The 21,568-nt window shown below is 43.3% G+C and overlaps 1 protein-coding gene and 7 non-coding genes across 8 annotated transcripts; 6 read left to right on the top strand and 2 right to left on the bottom strand.

The window, feature by feature from the left end:
- Window positions 1–81: 81 nt before the first annotated feature.
- Window positions 82–155, top strand: trnam-cau (transfer RNA methionine (anticodon CAU)). The gene has a single exon. It is a non-coding gene; the product is annotated as a tRNA-Met (tRNA).
- Window positions 156–2,258: 2,103 nt separating this feature from the next.
- On the bottom strand, window positions 2,259–2,341 carry trnal-cag (transfer RNA leucine (anticodon CAG)). Its single transcript has one exon. It is a non-coding gene; the product is annotated as a tRNA-Leu (tRNA).
- Window positions 2,342–2,437: 96 nt separating this feature from the next.
- On the top strand, window positions 2,438–2,511 carry trnam-cau (transfer RNA methionine (anticodon CAU)). Its single transcript has one exon. It is a non-coding gene; the product is annotated as a tRNA-Met (tRNA).
- Window positions 2,512–3,895: 1,384 nt separating this feature from the next.
- trnam-cau (transfer RNA methionine (anticodon CAU)) lies at window positions 3,896–3,969 on the top strand. The gene has a single exon. It is a non-coding gene; the product is annotated as a tRNA-Met (tRNA).
- A 1,205-nt stretch (window positions 3,970–5,174) lies between these two features.
- trnal-cag (transfer RNA leucine (anticodon CAG)) lies at window positions 5,175–5,257 on the bottom strand. Its single transcript has one exon. It is a non-coding gene; the product is annotated as a tRNA-Leu (tRNA).
- Window positions 5,258–5,353: 96 nt separating this feature from the next.
- trnam-cau (transfer RNA methionine (anticodon CAU)) lies at window positions 5,354–5,427 on the top strand. Its single transcript has one exon. It is a non-coding gene; the product is annotated as a tRNA-Met (tRNA).
- A 5,072-nt stretch (window positions 5,428–10,499) lies between these two features.
- LOC127971337 (uncharacterized) lies at window positions 10,500–15,541 on the top strand. Its single transcript, XM_052574244.1, has 6 exons — window positions 10,500–10,984; window positions 11,105–11,432; window positions 11,554–12,355; window positions 12,451–12,660; window positions 13,292–13,704; window positions 13,970–15,541. Exons 1-6 carry the CDS (start codon window positions 10,737–10,739, stop codon window positions 15,221–15,223), a joined length of 3,255 nt encoding a protein of 1,084 aa, XP_052430204.1. The 5' UTR covers window positions 10,500–10,736; the 3' UTR covers window positions 15,224–15,541.
- An 837-nt stretch (window positions 15,542–16,378) lies between these two features.
- trnam-cau (transfer RNA methionine (anticodon CAU)) lies at window positions 16,379–16,452 on the top strand. The gene has a single exon. It is a non-coding gene; the product is annotated as a tRNA-Met (tRNA).
- Window positions 16,453–21,568: the final 5,116 nt, after the last annotated feature.

Raw genomic sequence — 21,568 nt, 5'->3', positions numbered from 1 at the left:
GAGATGGCCTGTTCGAGCCGCACCTGAAACCAGGGACCTAGAAGCTACTTTTTCTCTGTTCGGGCCCCCTTTAGCCCACGGGCCTCGTTGGCGCAGTTAGGCAGCGCGTCAGTCTCATAATCTGAAGGTCGTGAGTTCGAGCCTCACACGGGGCAGGCTGGTTCTTTTTTTCTGATAACTGAGAGAGCTTAGACCAGGGGTGTCAAACTAAATTCCTTTAGGGCCCGAGCCCTGTAGAGTGTTGTTCCAACCCTTCTCAAACACACAAGGCATGTAGTTTTCAAATGAGCCTGAAGGGCATGATTAGTTGGATCAGGTGTGTTCTATCAGGCTTGAATCTAAACTCTGCAGGTCTCCGGCCTTCCAGGGACTGAGTTTGACACCCGTGGCTTAGAAAGAAAGAGTGAGGTTCTCTGTCCCCTTTCGTGTGGGTTTCCCTGTGTCTCCTGGGGGCAAAAGGCCACAGCTCCTCTTCAGGGCAGGTGAAATGATGCTTTGTGGAAAACTGTGAGGTTCCAGGTAAATTCCCTGAATCTCATCCAGCGACATTGCGTGTAGGCCCGTGCTATCCTTTTATTTACAGTGAAGTCAAAATTCTGCATGCATGCTGGCTAATGCTACATGAAGGCAGCAATAGCATCCCTCTCATATGCATGTAACACGTGGCCACGTCCTCCTGAGGTTTTGTGAAGTTTCAAAGGCCATATTGCTGCACTGGCCCGGTCCTGAAGATTTGCCTTGTACAACGTTCGGAAGATTAGACCCTTCCGATCAGAGCAGGCCACACAACTCCTTGTCCAAGCTCTTTGTTTTCTCCAGACTGGACTACTGCTATGCTCCCTTGGCGGGTCTTCCGGCACGTACTATCAAGCCTCTGCAACTGATCCAGGATGCAGCAGCGAGACTGGTCTTCAACGAGCCAAAGAAAGCCCACGTCACACCTCTCTTCATAATTTTGCACTGGCTACCAATAGCTTTTCGCATCAGATTCAAGGTACTGATGTTTGCCTACAAGATAACCACTGGCTCTGCAGCAATATACCTAAAGTCGCTGGTGCAGACCTACGCTTGCTTTCTGCAAGTGAACGATGCCTCGTGGTGCCATCCCAAAGAGGCACAAAATCACTCTCAAGGACCTTTTCCTGGACTGTTCCCAGCTGGTGGATCGGCCTGCCTATCTCAATTCGAGCAGCGGAGGCTTTAACCCTTTTCAAAAAGTGTCTAAAAACTCATCCTTGTCTTCAACGCCTGCCCAATTAATACTAGCATTTGCCTAATGCGTCGTTTTTTGGAAAGAAAGAGTGAGGTTCTCTGTCCCCTTTCGTGTGGGTTTCCCTGTGTCTCCTGGGGGCAAAAGGCCACAGCTCCTCTTCAGGGCAGGTGAAATGATGCTTTGTGGAAAACTGTGAGGTTCCAGGTAAATTCCCTGAATCTCATCCAGCGACATTGCGTGTAGGCCCGTGCAATCCTTTTATTTACAGTGAAGTCAAAATTCTGCATGCATGCTGGCTAATGCTACATGAAGGCAGCAATAGCATCCCTCTCATATTCATGTAACACGTGGCCACGTCCTCCTGAGGTTTTGTGAAGTTTCAAAGGCCATATTGCTGCACTGGCCTGGTCCTGAAGATTTGCCTTGTACAACGTTCGGAAGATTAGACCCTTCCGATCAGAGCAGGCCACACAACTCCTTGTCCAAGCTCTTTGTTTTCTCCAGACTGGACTACTGCTATGCTCCCTTGGCGGGTCTTCCGGCACGTACTATCAAGCCTCTGCAACTGATCCAGGATGCAGCAGCGAGACTGGTCTTCAACGAGCCAAAGAAAGCCCACGTCACACCTCTCTTCATAATTTTGCACTGGCTACCAATAGCTGTTCGCATCAGATTCAAGGTACTGATGTTTGCCTACAAGATAACCACTGGCTCTGCAGCAATATACCTAAAGTCGCTGGTGCAGACCTACGCTTGCTTTCTGCAAGTGAACGATGCCTCGTGGTGCCATCCCAAAGAGGCACAAAATCACTCTCAAGGACCTTTTCCTGGACTGTTCCCAGCTGGTGGATCGGCCTGCCTATCTCAATTCGAGCAGCGGAGGCTTTAACCCTTTTCAAAAAGTGTCTAAAAACTCATCCTTGTCTTCAACGCCTGCCCAATTAATACTAGCATTTGCCTAATGCGTCGTTTTGTCAAAGTTAACGCCCTGCTGGCCCAACGTAGCAGAAGACTGAAGTCTCTGTCTGCAGCCAAAGGATAGGTCTGTCAGAAGTGGGATTCGAACCCACGCCTCCAGGGGAGACTGCGACCTGAACGCAGCGCCTTAGACCGCTCGGCCATCCTGACACCCTTGCCTGGCTAGAGATGGCCTGTTCGAGCCGCACCTGAAACCAGGGACCTAGAAGCTACTTTTTCTCTGTTCGGGCCCCCTTTAGCCCACGGGCCTCGTTGGCGCAGTTAGGCAGCGCGTCAGTCTCATAATCTGAAGGTCGTGAGTTCGAGCCTCACACGGGGCAGGCTGGTTCTTTTTTTCTGATAACTGAGAGAGCTTAGACCAGGGGTGTCAAACTAAATTCCTTTAGGGCCCGAGCCCTGTAGAGTGTTGTTCCAACCCTTCTCAAACACACAAGGCATGTAGTTTTCAAATGAGCCTGAAGGGCATGATTAGTTGGATCAGGTGTGTTCTATCAGGCTTGAATCTAAACTCTGCAGGTCTCCGGCCTTCCAGGGACTGAGTTTGACACCCGTGGCTTAGAAAGAAAGAGTGAGGTTCTCTGTCCCCTTTCGTGTGGGTTTCCCTGTGTCTCCTGGGGGCAAAAGGCCACAGCTCCTCTTCAGGGCAGGTGAAATGATGCTTTGTGGAAAACTGTGAGGTTCCAGGTAAATTCCCTGAATCTCATCCAGCGACATTGCGTGTAGGCCCGTGCTATCCTTTTATTTACAGTGAAGTCAAAATTCTGCATGCATGCTGGCTAATGCTACATGAAGGCAGCAATAGCATCCCTCTCATATGCATGTAACACGTGGCCACGTCCTCCTGAGGTTTTGTGAAGTTTCAAAGGCCATATTGCTGCACTGGCCCGGTCCTGAAGATTTGCCTTGTACAACGTTCGGAAGATTAGACCCTTCCGATCAGAGCAGGCCACACAACTCCTTGTCCAAGCTCTTTGTTTTCTCCAGACTGGACTACTGCTATGCTCCCTTGGCGGGTCTTCCGGCACGTACTATCAAGCCTCTGCAACTGATCCAGGATGCAGCAGCGAGACTGGTCTTCAACGAGCCAAAGAAAGCCCACGTCACACCTCTCTTCATAATTTTGCACTGGCTACCAATAGCTTTTCGCATCAGATTCAAGGTACTGATGTTTGCCTACAAGATAACCACTGGCTCTGCAGCAATATACCTAAAGTCGCTGGTGCAGACCTACGCTTGCTTTCTGCAAGTGAACGATGCCTCGTGGTGCCATCCCAAAGAGGCACAAAATCACTCTCAAGGACCTTTTCCTGGACTGTTCCCAGCTGGTGGATCGGACTGCCTATCTCAATTCGAGCAGCGGAGGCTTTAACCCTTTTCAAAAAGTGTCTAAAAACTCATCCTTGTCTTCAACGCCTGCCCAATTAATACTAGCATTTGCCTAATGCGTCGTTTTGTCAAAGTTAACGCCCTGCTGGCCCAACGTAGCAGAAGACTGAAGTCTCTGTCTGCAGCCAAAGGATAGGTCTGTCAGAACTGGGATTCAAACCCACGCCTCAAGGAGAGACTGCGACCTGAACGCAGCGCCTTAGACCGCTCGGCCATCCTGACACCCTTGCCTGGCTAGAGATGGCCTGTTCGAGCCGCACCTGAAACCAGGGACCTAGAAGCTACTTTTTCTCTGTTCGGGCCCCCTTTAGCCCACGGGCCTCGTTGGCGCAGTTAGGCAGCGCGTCAGTCTCATAATCTGAAGGTCGTGAGTTCGAGCCTCACACGGGGCAGGGTGGTTCTTTTTTTCTGATAACTGAGAGAGCTTAGACCAGGGGTGTCAAACTAAATTCCTTTAGGGCCCGAGCCCTGTAGAGTGTTGTTCCAACCCTTCTCAAACACACAAGGCATGTAGTTTTCAAATGAGCCTGAAGGGCATGATTAGTTGGATCAGGTGTGTTCTATCAGGCTTGAATCTAAACTCTGCAGGTCTCCGGCCTTCCAGGGACTGAGTTTGACACCCATGGCTTAGAAAGAAAGAGTGAGGTTCTCTGTCCCCTTTCGTGTGGGTTTCCCTGTGTCTCCTGGGGGCAAAAGGCCACAGCTCCTCTTCAGGGCAGGTGAAATGATGCTTTGTGGAAAACTGTGAGGTTCCAGGTAAATTCCCTGAATCTCATCCAGCGACATTGCGTGTAGGCCCGTGCAATCCTTTTATTTACAGTGAAGTCAAAATTCTGCATGCATGCTGGCTAATGCTACATGAAGGCAGCAATAGCATCCCTCTCATATTCATGTAACACGTGGCCACGTCCTCCTGAGGTTTTGTGAAGTTTCAAAGGCCATATTGCTGCACTGGCCCGGTCCTGAAGATTTGCCTTGTACAACGTTCGGAAGATTAGACCCTTCCGATCAGAGCAGGCCACACAACTCCTTGTCCAAGCTCTTTGTTTTCTCCAGACTGGACTACTGCTATGCTCCCTTGGCGGGTCTTCCGGCACGTACTATCAAGCCTCTGCAACTGATCCAGGATGCAGCAGCGAGACTGGTCTTCAACGAGCCAAAGAAAGCCCACGTCACACCTCTCTTCATAATTTTGCACTGGCTACCAATAGCTGTTCGCATCAGATTCAAGGTACTGATGTTTGCCTACAAGATAACCACTGGCTCTGCAGCAATATACCTAAAGTCGCTGGTGCAGACCTACGCTTGCTTTCTGCAAGTGAACGATGCCTCGTGGTGCCATCCCAAAGAGGCACAAAATCACTCTCAAGGACCTTTTCCTGGACTGTTCCCAGCTGGTGGATCGGCCTGCCTATCTCAATTCGAGCAGCGGAGGCTTTAACCCTTTTCAAAAAGTGTCTAAAAACTCATCCTTGTGTTCAACGCCTGCCTAATTAATACTAGCATTTGCCTAATGCGTCGTTTTGTCAAAGTTAACGCCCTACTGGCCCAACGTAGCAGAAGACTGAAGTCTCTGTCTGCAGCCAAAGGATAGGTCTGTCAGAAGTGGGATTCGAACCCACGCCTCCAGGGGAGACTGCAACCTGAACGCAGCGCCTTAGACCGCTCGGCCATCCTGACACCCTTGCCTGGCTAGAGATGGCCTGTTCGAGCCGCACCTGAAACCAGGGACCTAGAAGCTACTTTTTCTCTGTTCGGGCCCCCTTTAGCCCACGGGCCTCGTTGGCGCAGTTAGGCAGCGCGTCAGTCTCATAATCTGAAGGTCGTGAGTTCGAGCCTCACACGGGGCAGGCTGGTTCTTTTTTTCTGATATCTGAGAGAGCTTAGACCAGGGGTGTCAAACTAAATTCCTTTAGGGCCCGAGCCCTGTAGAGTGTTGTTCCAACCCTTCTCAAACACACAAGGCATGTAGTTTTCAAATGAGCCTGAAGGGCATGATTAGTTGGATCAGGTGTGTTCTATCAGGCTTGAATCTAAACTCTGCAGGTCTCCGGCCTTCCAGGGACTGAGTTTGACACCCATGGCTTAGAAAGAAAGAGTGAGGTTCTCTGTCCCCTTTCGTGTGGGTTTCCCTGTGTCTCCTGGGGGCAAAAGGCCACAGCTCCTCTTCAGGGCAGGTGAAATGATGCTTTGTGGAAAACTGTGAGGTTCCAGGTAAATTCCCTGAATCTCATCCAGCGACATTGCGTGTAGGCCCGTGCTATCCTTTTATTTACAGTGAAGTCAAAATTCTGCATGCATGCTGGCTAATGCTACATGAAGGCAGCAATAGCATCCCTCTCATATGCATGTAACACGTGGCCACGTCCTCCTGAGGTTTTGTGAAGTTTCAAAGGCCATATTGCTGCACTGGCCCGGTCCTGAAGATTTGCCTTGTACAACGTTCGGAAGATTAGACCCTTCCGATCAGAGCAGGCCACACAACTCCTTGTCCAAGCTCTTTGTTTTCTCCAGACTGGACTACTGCTATGCTCCCTTGGCGGGTCTTCCGGCACGTACTATCAAGCCTCTGCAACTGATCCAGGATGCAGCAGCGAGACTGGTCTTCAACGAGCCAAAGAAAGCCCACGTCACACCTCTCTTCATAATTTTGCACTGGCTACCAATAGCTTTTCGCATCAGATTCAAGGTACTGATGTTTGCCTACAAGATAACCACTGGCTCTGCAGCAATATACCTAAAGTCGCTGGTGCAGACCTACGCTTGCTTTCTGCAAGTGAACGATGCCTCGTGGTGCCATCCCAAAGAGGCACAAAATCACTCTCAAGGACCTTTTCCTGGACTGTTCCCAGCTGGTGGATCGGCCTGCCTATCTCAATTCGAGCAGCGGAGGCTTTAACCCTTTTCAAAAAGTGTCTAAAAACTCATCCTTGTGTTCAACGCCTGCCTAATTAATACTAGCATTTGCCTAATGCGTCGTTTTGTCAAAGTTAACGCCCTACTGGCCCAACGTAGCAGAAGACTGAAGTCTCTGTCTGCAGCCAAAGGATAGGTCTGTCAGAAGTGGGATTCGAACCCACGCCTCCAGGGGAGACTGCAACCTGAACGCTAGCTGACGAAGGATAGTCCGACATAATTTCAGAAATGTTGAGCAATGTCGAACTGCGCAGCCAATCGCATCGAAGCGCCATGACATTTGGACCAATCGCGTCGAAGCGCCTTAACATTTCCAGCCAATCAAAAAGCGCAATTCATAACATTCTCTTGACATTCGTGACATTTGGCCAATCAGAGAGCAAGGGGATGCCGGCGGCACGTTTCCGCGTATCACCGCTAGGTGGAGGGGTCAGCGCTTCTAGTCAGGTGTCAATCAAGTTGCCGAAACGTGCCGAAGGTGTACGAAAGAATGACATCGTCCTCAGGAGGTGTGTCAAGGGTCAAAAAAGTTCATTACCGAAGTTCGTGACCTACGACGAGTATCATTGCCGCGGAGCTCAGCATCATTTTTACGGAGGACAGCGAAACTTCATTTTAAAACTAAATACGGCGATATTACCGACGACGACAACAGTTAAGAAATTATCATCTAATTGCAAAAAAAAATTTGTATTCAATTTTTTATTATTAGTGTAATTTTAACTGTTTTAATTGTTCTTTCAAAACTGTTTCATCAAAGTCAATAAAAATGTCTGGCAAACAACAAAAATCACATAAAGCTATGTCGGACGCTGAATGGATTTCGCGTTTAAAAAAGTTTGCCAGCACAGGAATGTGGCCATCAAATGAAGGTAACAGGCCTGCTCCTAGACAGAAAAAGTGGTACGAGATTTATCAAAGGGTGAGTGAGTGTTTGTTACCTTTGCATGATAGAGAGAAAAAAAACACTTAAGTGTTTGTTGACTTGCATAATCGAACATTATTAGTATAGTTGTTTAATGTATTTGCATAAGAGAACAACAGATTAGGCTCCATTACAAACATTTACCTGGTCCCATTCATTGGTATGGTGTAATGTGATGGTTGTGTTATGTTTATGTAATGTTGCAGGTATTTTGAGATTTATGTCATACTGTTAATGAAAAGTTACATCAAAGACCTTTTGTGTACTGGGAGACTCAGAGATTTGAGAGGGGGAAGGGACAGTGAATGAATAGGTGGTCTGAAGGTGTGAAATGTTCCTCTCTTGTATCTCTCTCCTTTAAAGAGAGATACCAGCTCTAACATTATATGTAAGATAAGCTTGACTTGTGTCCTAGACATTAATCAGTGAATGAATTAATATATTAATTTAATAAAGTATTTTATGCTTTATACTCACTTGTATTGTGCATTACATTTGTTATAATACTTACAGATTGAGAAATGTCCGATGCTGTCTCGTGGCCAAACAACCTTGCTTGGAGGTGTGCTGAAATGCATCTGTGGTTTTCACACTCTAAAGGTAACATTAATGTAGCAAGTATTTTTTGTTAATATTATTTACTGAAATGTTTTCTTTCTGAATTGTTATATGTATTTTTTATTAAATTTTTTTGGTTGTGTTAAGCAGCCCACTGCGTCAAACGTTACTGGACTAGCACAAAAGGTGGTGGAACAACCTCATGCTGCTGAAACAGCAAAGAAGGTCATGGAGCAGAGTCAGCCTGACCTCCAGCCTCATCCCCTGCCCAAGCCCCAGCCAACTGCACCTGTGGAAGCAAGAGTTGCAACACAATTTTCATTGGTAAGAATTGCTTTTTTGTAGCACTGAAGTATGAGCTCAGTTCAAATTCGAGGAAGTTCAGAAAGTAAGAAGAAAAAAAGAAAAAGCAAGAATTCTATGAGATGCTGGTTGAGACCTGCTAATTTTCACACCTCTTGTACAATGGGGGCAACTGTTGTCTGCTGATTGGTCGGTTTGAATATCTCAGCTTTGGTTTAAGTCACATGGTCAAGAATAAATGAAGATTGTAACCTGCCTGCTTTCTCCCTTTCATCTCTGGGCTCTACTCTTTGATTGTCCTCTTTGTCTCTAACTGAGCTCTGCCTTTGTTGAAGGTCACTGAGCTAGACTCATGTCCCTCATGGCATCTCTCTCAATACTTCTCATGTGTTAAAGCTCTTTTTTTTCCTGCAAGTAAATGCTGCATTTACTTAAAATTGTAATATTAACACAAATAGTAATGCTTGCTATTATAACACATTCTGTCTTCTCACATTTTTAGTTTACCAAATCAAGATTTACCGGGTCTCACATTGCTGCAGCAAAGCCAAATCTCAGTTTGGCCAGGAGAACTTCTCAGGCTGAAGACCAGCCCAGCGCAGCAGTGTCTAGTGCCTCTAGACCAAGCACTACAGTCTCTGTAAGTAATGGCATAATCTATATTGTACTCTATGAAGACACGTTTCACGTTCCATTCTATACAAATTATTAAACTATTTAAACTATTTTTTTAATAACAGAAAACCATATATTAATAAACAAAAAAGTTATATTTTATAAATAGATTTCATATAAATTACTATTCAAAAGTTATTGATGTTAAGATAGTGTTACTTTTATTGAAAAAGGAGGCATTAAATTGATAAAAAAATCTCAGACACAAAAGATTTCTATTCAACATCATGTTACAAACGATTTCTATTTCAAATAAATGCTGTTCTTCAAACTTAATTCTGAAAAATACCACCTGTCATATTTATGGACTTTTGTATTTTCTCTCCTCATGTTCCTCAACCTAGTTTGTGTCTCCTCTTGATTATGTCATTCAGTTAATCTGTGTCTAGTTAATTTACTCATTTGTCCCTCATTGGTCTGTCTACTTAAATTTTAGTCTGTTCAGTTTGTCTTGGTCTATGTGTTACTGCCTTCCTTTGTGTGGGTTAATTAAAGATTATTTACCCTTGATTTTCATCTTTGTGTGCTTTCCCCAACACCATAAGTGTGGCAACCACTGTAATGCAGTTTTATTATCAGCTATTTTCACGTTTTCAACTAATAATGAAGGTTTATGTTCAATAGAATGGTTTCTGAAGGATCATGTAACACTGAAGACTGGAGTAATGATGCTGAAAATTGGTTCTTGCCACCGTATAAATAAATTACATTTCCTATTTTTAAACTTTAAATTGTAGTAATGTTCCACAATTTAACTATCTTTTTAGTTTTTAACTGTATTTTTTATCAAATGCAACCTTGGTGAGCAGAATAGGTTTCTTTTATAAACATTTGGGCCTCAAACTTTGCAACTGTAGTGTATGATTTAATCTAGGACGACTAAGTTATTGTAATGTTCTATTTGCAAAATCTATATTTTACTTCATGATTGTACAGACACCAGATCCTACAGTTCCAACCCCTGTCCCCAGAGCCACTGCAGATGTGTCCAATCCCGCTCAGCCATGCAGGACTGTCTCTGTAAGTAATTTCATATTCTGTTGGTCCAAAAATGTAATTAAATCAGCTTTTACCAGACACTTAATGGAGATGTAAAAAGGATTACATGCCATGAAAATTGAATATTACTTTTATAACCAGTAGTTCCTTAAAACACATTCATGCTGAAAAAAACAACAACAATCAAACTATTGTCATAATGTCAATTGAGTTTACATGATACTGATTTATTGATGATAAACAGTGTATAGATGTTAACATTCATGTGTCAGAATAAATAGATATTGGTTATAAAGTCTCAGAATTCTTTTTTATTTCATATTCAACAGGATTTCAGGATTATTTTGTTCCTTTTTTTGGATGACTTCCGTGTATAATGTAAAGTTATCAGTTTCATTGTCGTAATAATCATTGTAATACCATGTAATACAATGATGATTTTATGTGAAAGTAATCAGGGATACAAATAAAATTCTTAAAGTGATTAAAAAGTAAAATGAACTTACTAAACTTAATGTTTTGCCTTTTTTTCCATCACAGACTGCTCCTTCTGGGGCATTATTGCAAGGTCCATCTGTAGTTCAACTTCCTCGTTTGTGGTCTGAGACCATACCACCAGAGGATCACAAGTGGATTGGCAAAAGGCTTTTCAAAATTGGATCCAAAGGAAAGCCAGCACTTCGTGATGACCTCCAGCTCTGGTATTACCCCCCACAACCAGCACTTATTTACAATCAGGCTCCAGCTCCAGACAGATTCTTTTGTCATACTCTTCTGCTGTGGATGCCATACAAGCTGTGGAGGGTTAAGGTTCTCTGTCCCAATCCAGCCTGCGGACAACATCAGCTGACAGGAGGTGGTCTGCACAAAAGGGCACGGCAGGTTCTAGACATTGACAGAACATACAATATGGTCACAGAAACCCTTATCTGTACAAAGTGTAGAGCCTCGCATGTGTCCTGGAGTCAGACTGTCCTGCAACAGCTAGATCTGGGCCATCGCTCTGAGTTTCAGGTCATCCTCACGCGGAAGTAAGTACACTTTCATTCCTCATCCAGTTGTTAGCCCATCATCACGTGTGTGTATGTATGCAAATACTTTACAATTAAATAGCTAAAATATATGAATATGTGGATTTTGCTTTTCCTAAGGTACGCCTGTGATATGCGGGTCATCAGGCTCTTGCGTGAGCGTGGCTTAGGCAATAGTCCCACTAGGGTGATAAAGCAGCTGCGTGAAAACCACAGCGAGCAGTGGCTCCATCGTCTGGCCCGGTACACCACCCAATGTGTTGACTTCCTCAATCAACCCGGGGTGATGCCAGTAAATTTCCAGGAGCCCCCAGAGCCTACGGTGGTGCCAAGCTGCAAGTGGTTGCTCACCGTTTACAGCCAAGACATTCTGACCAGGCTGGATGAAATCCATGCCAGAATAACATCCACCTATGGCTCTGTCTTGAAGATGGATTCTACTAAAAAGGTTAGTTGTGGATTTGTTCATTAATGGTGTTTATATACCAGCATGGCACTGTATCTGTATTTTTCATGGTGTGATGTTTGATTTATATTTACAGCATGCTTCATATCATCTCTTATTACAGATCACCAAGAAGCTGGCTGGGACAGCGAGGGGAACGGGACTCTGGCTTACCTCTGTTGGCAACGAGTTTGGTCAGGTGCTCATAAGTGTGCTGACAGCCCAGGAAGGAGCAGGACTTGACATGATGGTAGACGGTCTGGTGAAAAGATACCAGCAGGCTGGTGTAAATCCACCTTCTGTGTTGTACGTGGACTGTGGGTGCTGCAGTGAGGTGAGCGAGAGCAAGCTGAAAACCAGGTTTAGGGGCTGGCCAGATCTCATGATACGCTTGGACATCTGGCATTTTATGCGCAGGATTGCCTTGGGGTGTACAACTGATGCCCATCAGTTGTACCCCATTTTCATGTCACGGCTATCAGCATGCATCTTTGAATGGGATGCAGCTGACGTCTCTATCCTTCGCAAAGCAAAGAGAGAGCTGTTGATGTCCCAGGGTTGGCCTGCGCTGACAGATGAAGATGTAAACAAGCATCTGACCAGGGAGGAGCTGGCTCTACATTGCCGGAGGAGGACCCGTGGAGAGGAGACTACCATCCTTCTCCTTGAACAACTGCTTACAGAACTCCTGAGCAGCAAGGGAAATGACTCTCTGGGGGTTCCTCTCTTGGATCGAGAAAGGATGGAGCACATCTGGTGTGTCCAAAAGAAGCACATCAAGTGTATCCAAGACCCTCTTGGTGTTGCCCTCTATACTGAGACCGGGAGCCTAACCAAGGGAGGTGTGCTTCTGAAGACTTACAGATGTGCCAGAGGCTCCACTTCTCTTGAATCCTTTCATTTACACCTTAACCGTTTCATCCCAGGTATGTATTTGTCGAACACACACTGCATGTGCAAAGAAAGAACATTTAAGTGTCTGTGTGTTTAACATTGCCTAAAAACTGTTGTCTGTTTAAAGGGACCAGTGCAAACAGTCTGAACTTTCAGATTTATTTGTTGGAGGGTCTACACAGGTGGAACCAGGATCGGGAGGCAGCTTCCATGTCATCTGAGCCATCAGCTTTACGCAGCTACACAGGAGAACTTGTTCACTGTGTAAACAGCAATTATGAAAAGCTGTTTGGCAGGAAAGTGGTCCCCACGTTTTGTCCCCCTGCACGTTACACCGGTAAAATAATTTATTATTGTTAATTAACTTGCAATTCCCGTGTAGTCTCAGTCAATATTTTATTTAAGCCTATACAGTGTACTTTGTATCTGTATTTTTGAACTATAAACTATCAACTTGATCAACTTTTTTTTTCTTGAAACATGCCCTCTGTCATCTGATCGATATTTTCTTTCAAGTAAAAGGCCTTTCAGTATAATTGTACAAACGTCTACCTTAATCTCATAAATCACATGTCATTTTGCTGTGGAATCTTTTTTATTAGAAAGTAGTTAATTTTTAGAAAGAATAACTTGATTATTATTAGTAATATTTGGTGACCATTTACTGTACTGAAGTTACTTTGGTTTACTTGATTAGAAAAGTCAAGTTACATGTAGTAATATTTGAGTAATTACATTTGAGTTACATTTGAGTAATTGTATTTGTATGTTTCTCAGTCATCATTGTATTGTATTTCTTTGTTTTGGCCCCACAGTTATAGGTTTATGGCCTTTTTTTTCTTTTTCTCCTGTACTATGATCTCCATGATCTCACACTATAACAATATATGAACAACTACAAAGGCCTTATGTATCAAATATGTTGCACAGCAATTATATTTAATTCCTATTCATTGTTTTTATTCCAGGTGAGCTCATTGGAGTGCAGTATCTATTCCAGCAGACTGGTCAGGCACTGCAGGACATGAACCCAGACTCTGAAGAGACGGCAGAGCTCATCGAGGAACTTAATGTGGAGGAGCGAGATGAAGATGAGGGCTTCTGTGATGTCAGCGAGGATCACACAATTGCAGATCCCGAGGATGTTCTGTCACCTCCCTCCTCCACTCTGACACTGGGTTCTTCCACCGTGGTCACCAGCAGTGACACGGCTGTACTGGGTTCCACATCCCCTTCACTGGTCCCTGATCCTACACCTGCTCCTTCATCACCTGGACCCTCGGGGACTGCTGTGCCACCTTTTCCCTCTGAAACATCTGTTTCACCACTCTCCTCAGAGCCAGAGGATGCTGGTCAGGATGATGATGACGATGAAGAGACTGTAAGTGCCACTCCTCTCTATTTCTTTCAAATAAACTATATTAAATTAAAATAAGGATTGATCAACATATACTTCTTGCTACTGCTTTATATCCAGACTTTGCTCAGATTTTAAACTAAAGTCATTAGTAGGCAACAAATCAGTTTTATTTAGTTAGTGCTTTGTACTATACAGATTGTGTTAAACAGCAACACATCAATGGAACTAGTTATGGAACTAGGCATTTAACAAATGTGATTATTATTTGTGCTTGTTTTCTTAATAGGCTGTTGACTACCAAAATGTCCCGGGATACCAACATGTGGACAAGCTGGCCGAATATCTGGTGGAGCTCCGGGGTCACACAGCCCTTAGCCTGACCAATCAGGAAGCCAGCACCATAATTGAACTTTGGCAGAACCTGGCTGACCAGGACAAGCAACGGGTGGTGTATGCAGCTAGACACCAGAAGAGACTGCTGAGTGGACGCTTCAGAGTACCAAAGAGGCCCACTAAAACCCCAGGAGTAGAGAGCACCATCAGAAGTGTGCTGGGAGCAAGCAGCGCACCTGCTCAGTGGCCTGACTGTTGCCGTCTGGTGGAAACCATCTTCATCAGGCTTTGCAACACCCACCCAAGCCCCAAGAGAAAAGGCAAGGGAACGCTGTCGAGATGGTCTCTAATCCTCCAGGATTACAGGAGGATAAGGCAGCTTGTACTGGGCAACAGCTTGGTGATGGGAGGAACCTCAATGCAGCTGGTGGAGGTTAACCAGAATACCCTGATTCAGTGGTATAACAACAGACAGAAAAAGCAGGAACTGTCTGTGCTGATTCAGGGCATTCAGTTGCCTCAGCCCCTCCCTGAAGCTCAGGAACCTCTCCAGGCTGCCAAACGCCTACGGACTGAGCCAGAACAATCAGGGGAGCAGCACCAGTACAAGCTACCAGAGAGCACAGCAGGTCAGGCAAAACAGAGGCACACCTCTACTGGGCGACCTCCTCTCAGACCCAAGGCACCAACACAGACTACTATGTTGGTTACGCCATCAGCACCTGGAGCATCAGTGCAGATGGTACCCAATATACTTATACCTGCAGCACCAGGTTTCCCGGGTGTGCCAATGCTTCAGGGTGTGCCAATGTTCCAGGGCATGCCAATGGCTCAAAGACTGCCAATGGTCCAGGGCATGCAAATGGTCCAGGGCATGCCAATGGTCCAGAGGATGCCAATGGTTCAGGGAATGCCAATGGTTCAGGGAATCCCGATGGTCCAGGGAATGCCAGTGGTTCAGGGGATGCCACTGTTACATCCTACAGTTGTGCAGGGCACAAGTTCACAACCAGCTGCCAATCCCCAAACCATGCCTAAGAGACCCTACAAGAGAACTGTAGAGGCGAACACTTGCAAGAAATGCGGACATTTCAAAACCAGTGCAACAGGACATAGCCAGTACAGGGGCAAAGTATACTGCCCACAGTCTGAAACTGTTACAAAAGAACAGTGGTTAGAGGAAATGCGGAGAACTGTTCCCAAATAATGTATATATTTTTATTTATTGTAGTGTGTATATAGTTGTTTAAATATAGTTATAGTTATTATTTGTGTTGAACATTATTTAATATTTTATTTACTGTTTTTTAAAAACCTATTTAACTTATTTGTGTTTGTATTTAAAATTGTATTTACTGTTTTATTTACCTTTTTAATTTATTGTTTGAAAACTTATTTAATTTTATATTTATTACTGTTCAGTTAAAAAAAAATTCATTTTATTTCCCTTTTGATTTAAAGTTGTTTTAAAACTTATTTAAAATTTAATTTGTTTAATATTTATTATTGTTCTATTGGCATAATTGTAAAAATAAAATAATAATTGGCAAAAGACAGATTTTTTGTAATTTGCACTTTAATATAACCATTTCATCAGTACACTGAAAAAATAAAACGTGTTTACAAAAAATAATTTGCATTTGTCATTTGTCACAGACATTTTCCAGCATATGAATATTTTCATCTTTAATTAGAAATGACAGATTTGAATGTGTCGAATAAATGTAAGATCCTGAATGTAAGATGTAAAAATCCTTAATCAGAATAAATATCAATACAACTGCAATAATAATATGCTTAATCAGAATAAATTATGAATACAACAACTACTAAATAACTAATAATAACAAAACACATTTCCATTCGTGTACTTACATTTTCATGACAAAAAATATCAAACAAAGCACATATATACATTTAATTAACATTGAAACATTATTTATTTAAAGCAATTAACAATATTACAAAAAGTTGTCTTTAGCTGGATTCGAACCTGGGTCGCGGGGAGCACCTGCAATAGGAAACAGTGTAATATAAATGCGCGAATTTAACGCAAGAAGAAACCGGAAGATGTATCACTGCGCGCATGCTAAGGAAGATTGGGCTTTGAACGTCAAATTTCACCCTTTCTTTTCTTCATTTTTTCTTTCTCTTCTTCCCCTTCTCTTTTTCTTCCTTCCCTCTTTTCTTCCCTTCTTCCCCGTCTTTGACGGACTATTGTTCCCCAGCTTGGAGCCAGCGCCTTAGACCGCTCGGCCATCCTGACACCCTTGCCTGGCTAGAGATGGCCTGTTCGAGCCGCACCTGAAACCAGGGACCTAGAAGCTACTTTTTCTCTGTTCGGGCCCCCTTTAGCCCACGGGCCTCGTTGGCGCAGTTAGGCAGCGCGTCAGTCTCATAATCTGAAGGTCGTGAGTTCGAGCCTCACACGGGGCAGGCTGGTTCTTTTTTTCTGATAACTGAGAGAGCTTAGACCAGGGGTGTCAAACTAAATTCCTTTAGGGCCCGAGCCCTGTAGAGTGTTGTTCCAACCCTTCTCAAACACACAAGGCATGTAGTTTTCAAATGAGCCTGAAGGGCATGATTAGTTGGATCAGGTGTGTTCTATCAGGCTTGAATCTAAACTCTGCAGGTCTCCGGCCTTCCAGGGACTGAGTTTGACACCCGTGGCTTAGAAAGAAAGAGTGAGGTTCTCTGTCCCCTTTCGTGTGGGTTTCCCTGTGTCTCCTGGGGGCAAAAGGCCACAGCTCCTCTTCAGGGCAGGTGAAATGATGCTTTGTGGAAAACTGTGAGGTTCCAGGTAAATTCCCTGAATCTCATCCAGCGACATTGCGTGTAGGCCCGTGCTATCCTTTTATTTACAGTGAAGTCAAAATTCTGCATGCATGCTGGCTAATGCTACATGAAGGCAGCAATAGCATCCCTCTCATATGCATGTAACACGTGGCCACGTCCTCCTGAGGTTTTGTGAAGTTTCAAAGGCCATATTGCTGCACTGGCCCGGTCCTGAAGATTTGCCTTGTACAACGTTCGGAAGATTAGACCCTTCCGATCAGAGCAGGCCACACAACTCCTTGTCCAAGCTCTTTGTTTTCTCCAGACTGGACTACTGCTATGCTCCCTTGGCGGGTCTTCCGGCACGTACTATCAAGCCTCTGCAACTGATCCAGGATGCAGCAGCGAGACTGGTCTTCAACGAGCCAAAGAAAGCCCACGTCACACCTCTCTTCATAATTTTGCACTGGCTACCAATAGCTTTTCGCATCAGATTCAAGGTACTGATGTTTGCCTACAAGATAACCACTGGCTCTGCAGCAATATACCTAAAGTCGCTGGTGCAGACCTAAAAATACTAGCATTTGCCTAATGCGTCATTTTGTCAAAGTTAACGCCCTGCTGGCCCAACGTAGCAGAAGACTGAAGTCTCTGTCTGCAGCCAAAGGATAGGTCTGTCAGAAGTGGGATTCGAACCCACGCCTCCAGGGGAGACTGCGACCTGAGCGCTAGCTGACGAAGGATAGTCCGACATAATTTCAGAAATGTTGAGCAATGTCGAACTGCGCAGCCAATCGCATCGAAGCGCTATGACATTTGGACCAATCGCGTCGAAGCGCCTTAACATTTCCAGCCAATCAAAAAGCGCAATTTATAACATTATCTTGACATTCGTGACATTTGACCAATCAGAGAGCAGGGGGATTTCGACGGCACGTTTCCGCGTCTCACCGCTAGGTGGAGGGGTCAGCGCTTCTAGTCAGGTGTCAATCAAGTTGCCGAATCGTGCCGAAGGTGTACGAAAGAATGACATCATCCTCAGGGGGCGTGTCAGAGGTAAAAAAGGTTAATTACTCAAGTTTGTGACCTATGACAAGGGTCATTGTCGCGTAGTTCGACATAAAAAGTGGTACGAGATTTGTCAATGGGTGAGTGTTTGTTACCTTTGCATTATAGATGTATAAAAATAAAAAATAATCATAATCGAACATTATTAGTATCTTGGTTTAGTGTATTTGCATAAGAGAACAACACATCAGGCTTCAGAACAAACATTTACCTGGTCCCATTCATTTGAACGATGTAATGTGATGGTTGTGTTATGTTATGGCTTTCAACAGTGCAAACCAGAGTGTGTAATAATTGTTTATAGACATTTATGTAATGTTGCAGGTATTTTAAGAAATGTTCCTGTCTTGTATCTTTCTCCTCTAAATAGAGATACCAGTTGTAACATTATATATAAGATAAATGTGACTTGTGTCCTAGAAATGAATGAATGAATGAATAAATATATGAATTTAATGAAGTATTGTATGCTCTCTTAAGGGACTCACTTGTATTGTGCATTATATTTGTTATAATGCTTACAGATAGAGAAATGTCAGATGCTGTCTCGTGGCCAAACAACCTTGCTTGGAGGTGTGCTGAAATGCATGTTTTTTATTAGTATCATTAGTATATTTACTGAAAAGGTTTCTTTCTGAATTATGTATTAAGGTTTTTTTTTTTTTCGTCTTAAGCCTCTACTGGACCAGCACACAGGGTGGTGGAAGAACCTCATGCTGCTGAAACAGCAAAGAAGGCCATGGAGCAGAGTCAGCCTGACCCCCAGCCTCATCCCATGCCCCTGCCCCGGCCCCAGCCTACTGCACCTGTGGAAGCAAGAGTTGCAACACAATTTTCAATGGTAAGAATTACTATTTAACTTTTTTAATAATACCACTTAAGAATGTGCTCAATTAAAATTCAAGAAAGTTCAGAACGTAAGATGAAGAAAAAAAGAAAAAGCAAGAATGCTATGAGATGCTGGCTGAGACCTACTAATTGTCACCCCTCTTGTACAGTGGGGGCACCTGTTGTCTGCTGAATGGTCAGTTTGAATATCTCAGATTTGGTTTAAGTCACATGGTCAAGGATAAATGTAGAATGTAACCTGTCTGCTTTCTCTCTTGAGACTAGACTCATGTCCCTCATGGCATCCCTCTCAATTCTTCTCATGTGTTAAAGCTACATTATCTTTCTTTCTCAATCTCAGGTAACATACCACATAGACGCTGGCTATTATTAACTGTACACATTAACAATTATTCCATCATGCAAATACTTTGTAGTAATTTCAGGAGTCAATACTGCTAATAAATATGGATGACACTTCTATTCAGAAAGAAATGTTTTTAAAAACCTGCATTTACTTAAAATAGTAATATTAATATAAATCGTAATTCTTGCTATTATAACACATTCTGTCTTCTCACATTTTTGATTTACCAAACCAAGATTTACTGGCTCTCACATTGCTGCAGCAAAGCCAAATCTTAGTGTGGTCAGGAGACCTTCTCAGGTTGAAGACCAACCCAGCGCAGCAGTGTCTTGTGCCTCTATACCAAGCAGTACTGTCTCTGTAAGTAATGGCATAATGTATAAAGTATTCTATGAAGACACTTTTCACGTTCCATTCTGTACGAATTATTAAACTTGTTCAATTTTTCTTTTAATACCAGAAAACCATATTTTTGTCGATGTTTCAGGGTGTGCCAGTGTTCCAGGGTCTACAAATGGTTCAAAGACTGTCAGCGGTCCATAGGATGCCACTGTTACAGCCTATTTTGCAGAGCACCAATTCACAACCAGCTCCACAAACCATGCCCAAGAGACCCTACAAGGCAAACACTTGCAGGAAGTGTGGAAAATTCAAAACCAGTGCAACGGGACATAGCCAGTACAGGGGCAAGGTGTATATACTGTCCACAGACTGAGAACATTACAAAAGAAAAGTGGTTAGAGTAAATCCGGAGAACCTTCTCCCAAATAATGTATACACTGTATATTTTTATTTATTGTTGTGTGTATATAGTTAATAAATAATATAAATATAGTTCACTATTGTTAATATTTGTGTCTAACATTATTTTATTTAACTTGCTTTTTTAATCCTATTTAACTTTTACTTTTACCTTTTTAATTTATTGTTTGAAAACTTCATTTAATATTCATTACTGTTCTGTTAGCATAATTGTAAAATAAAAAAAACAAATTGAGAAATGTGTTTTGATTTCTACATTTATTTTCCTTTTATTTCCCTTTTAATTTTTTTTTTTTTGAAAACTTATATAAATTTAATTTGTTTAATATTCATTACTGTTATGTTGGCATAATTGTAAAAAAAAAAAAAAGAGAATGATTGCTTTTTTATTTGTACTTTAGTAAACATTTCATCAGTACACTGCAACAATAGAACGTATTCCTATAAAAAGATAATTTGCACTTTGTCATTTGTCACAGACATTTTTAAGCATAATAATGACTATTTTTGCATCCTTTTTTAATTAAAAATGACAGATTTAAAGGTGTCTTGAATGAATGTAACCTTAAAAAAATCTGATTTAATATCAATAAAATCACAACTAATAACATGCTTAAAATAAATATGAATACAACTACACATAATAACATGCTTAATAACAAAAATAATACAACAACTACTAAATAACTAATAATAACAAAACACATTTCCATTGGTGTATTAAAATGTAATAAAAAAATATCAAACAAGCACATATATACATTTAATTAACCTTGAAACTTCATTTATTTAAAGCAATTAACAATAAAACAAAAAGTTGTCTTTAGCTGGATTCGAACCCGGGTCGAGGGGAGCACCTGCAATAGAAAACAGTGTAATATAAATGCGCGAATTTACCGCAAGAAGAAACCGGAAGATGTATCACTGCGCGCATGCTAAGGAAGATCCGTCTTTGAACATCAAATTTCACCCTTTCTTTTCTTCATTTTTTCTTTCTCTTCTTCCCCTTCTCTTTTTCTTCCTTCCCTCTTTTCTTCCCTTCTTCCCCGTCTTTGACGGACTATTGTTCCCCAGCTTCGACGCAGCGCCTTAGACCGCTCGGCCATCCTGACACCCTTGCCTGGCTAGAGATGGCCTGTTCGAGCCGCACCTGAAACCAGGGACCTAGAAGCTACTTTTTCTCTGTTCGGGCCCCCTTTAGCCCACGGGCCTCGTTGGTGCAGTTAGGCAGCGCGTCAGTCTCATAATCTGAAGGTCGTGAGTTCGAGCCTCACACGGGGCAGGCTGGTTCTTTTTTTCTGATAACTGAGAGAGCTTAGACCAGGGGTGTCAAACTAAATTCCTTTAGGGCCCGAGCCCTGTAGAGTGTTGTTCCAACCCTTCTCAAACACACAAGGCATGTAGTTTTCAAATGAGCCTGAAGGGCATGATTAGTTGGATCAGGTGTGTTCTATCAGGCTTGAATCTAAACTCTGCAGGTCTCCGGCCTTCCAGGGACTGAGTTTGACACCCGTGGCTTAGAAAGAAAGAGTGAGGTTCTCTGTCCCCTTTCGTGTGGGTTTCCCTGTGTCTCCTGGGGGCAAAAGGCCACAGCTCCTCTTCAGGGCAGGTGAAATGATGCTTTGTGGAAAACTGTGAGGTTCCAGGTAAATTCCCTGAATCTCATCCAGCGACATTGCGTGTAGGCCCGTGCAATCCTTTTATTTACAGTGAAGTCAAAATTCTGCATGCATGCTGGCTAATGCTACATGA

Source organism: Carassius gibelio, chromosome A4 (genome assembly GCF_023724105.1).
Source record: "Carassius gibelio isolate Cgi1373 ecotype wild population from Czech Republic chromosome A4, carGib1.2-hapl.c, whole genome shotgun sequence".
Classification (NCBI taxonomy): Eukaryota; Metazoa; Chordata; class Actinopteri; order Cypriniformes; family Cyprinidae; genus Carassius; species Carassius gibelio.
This window is presented reverse-complemented; position numbering and strand designations above follow the sequence as displayed.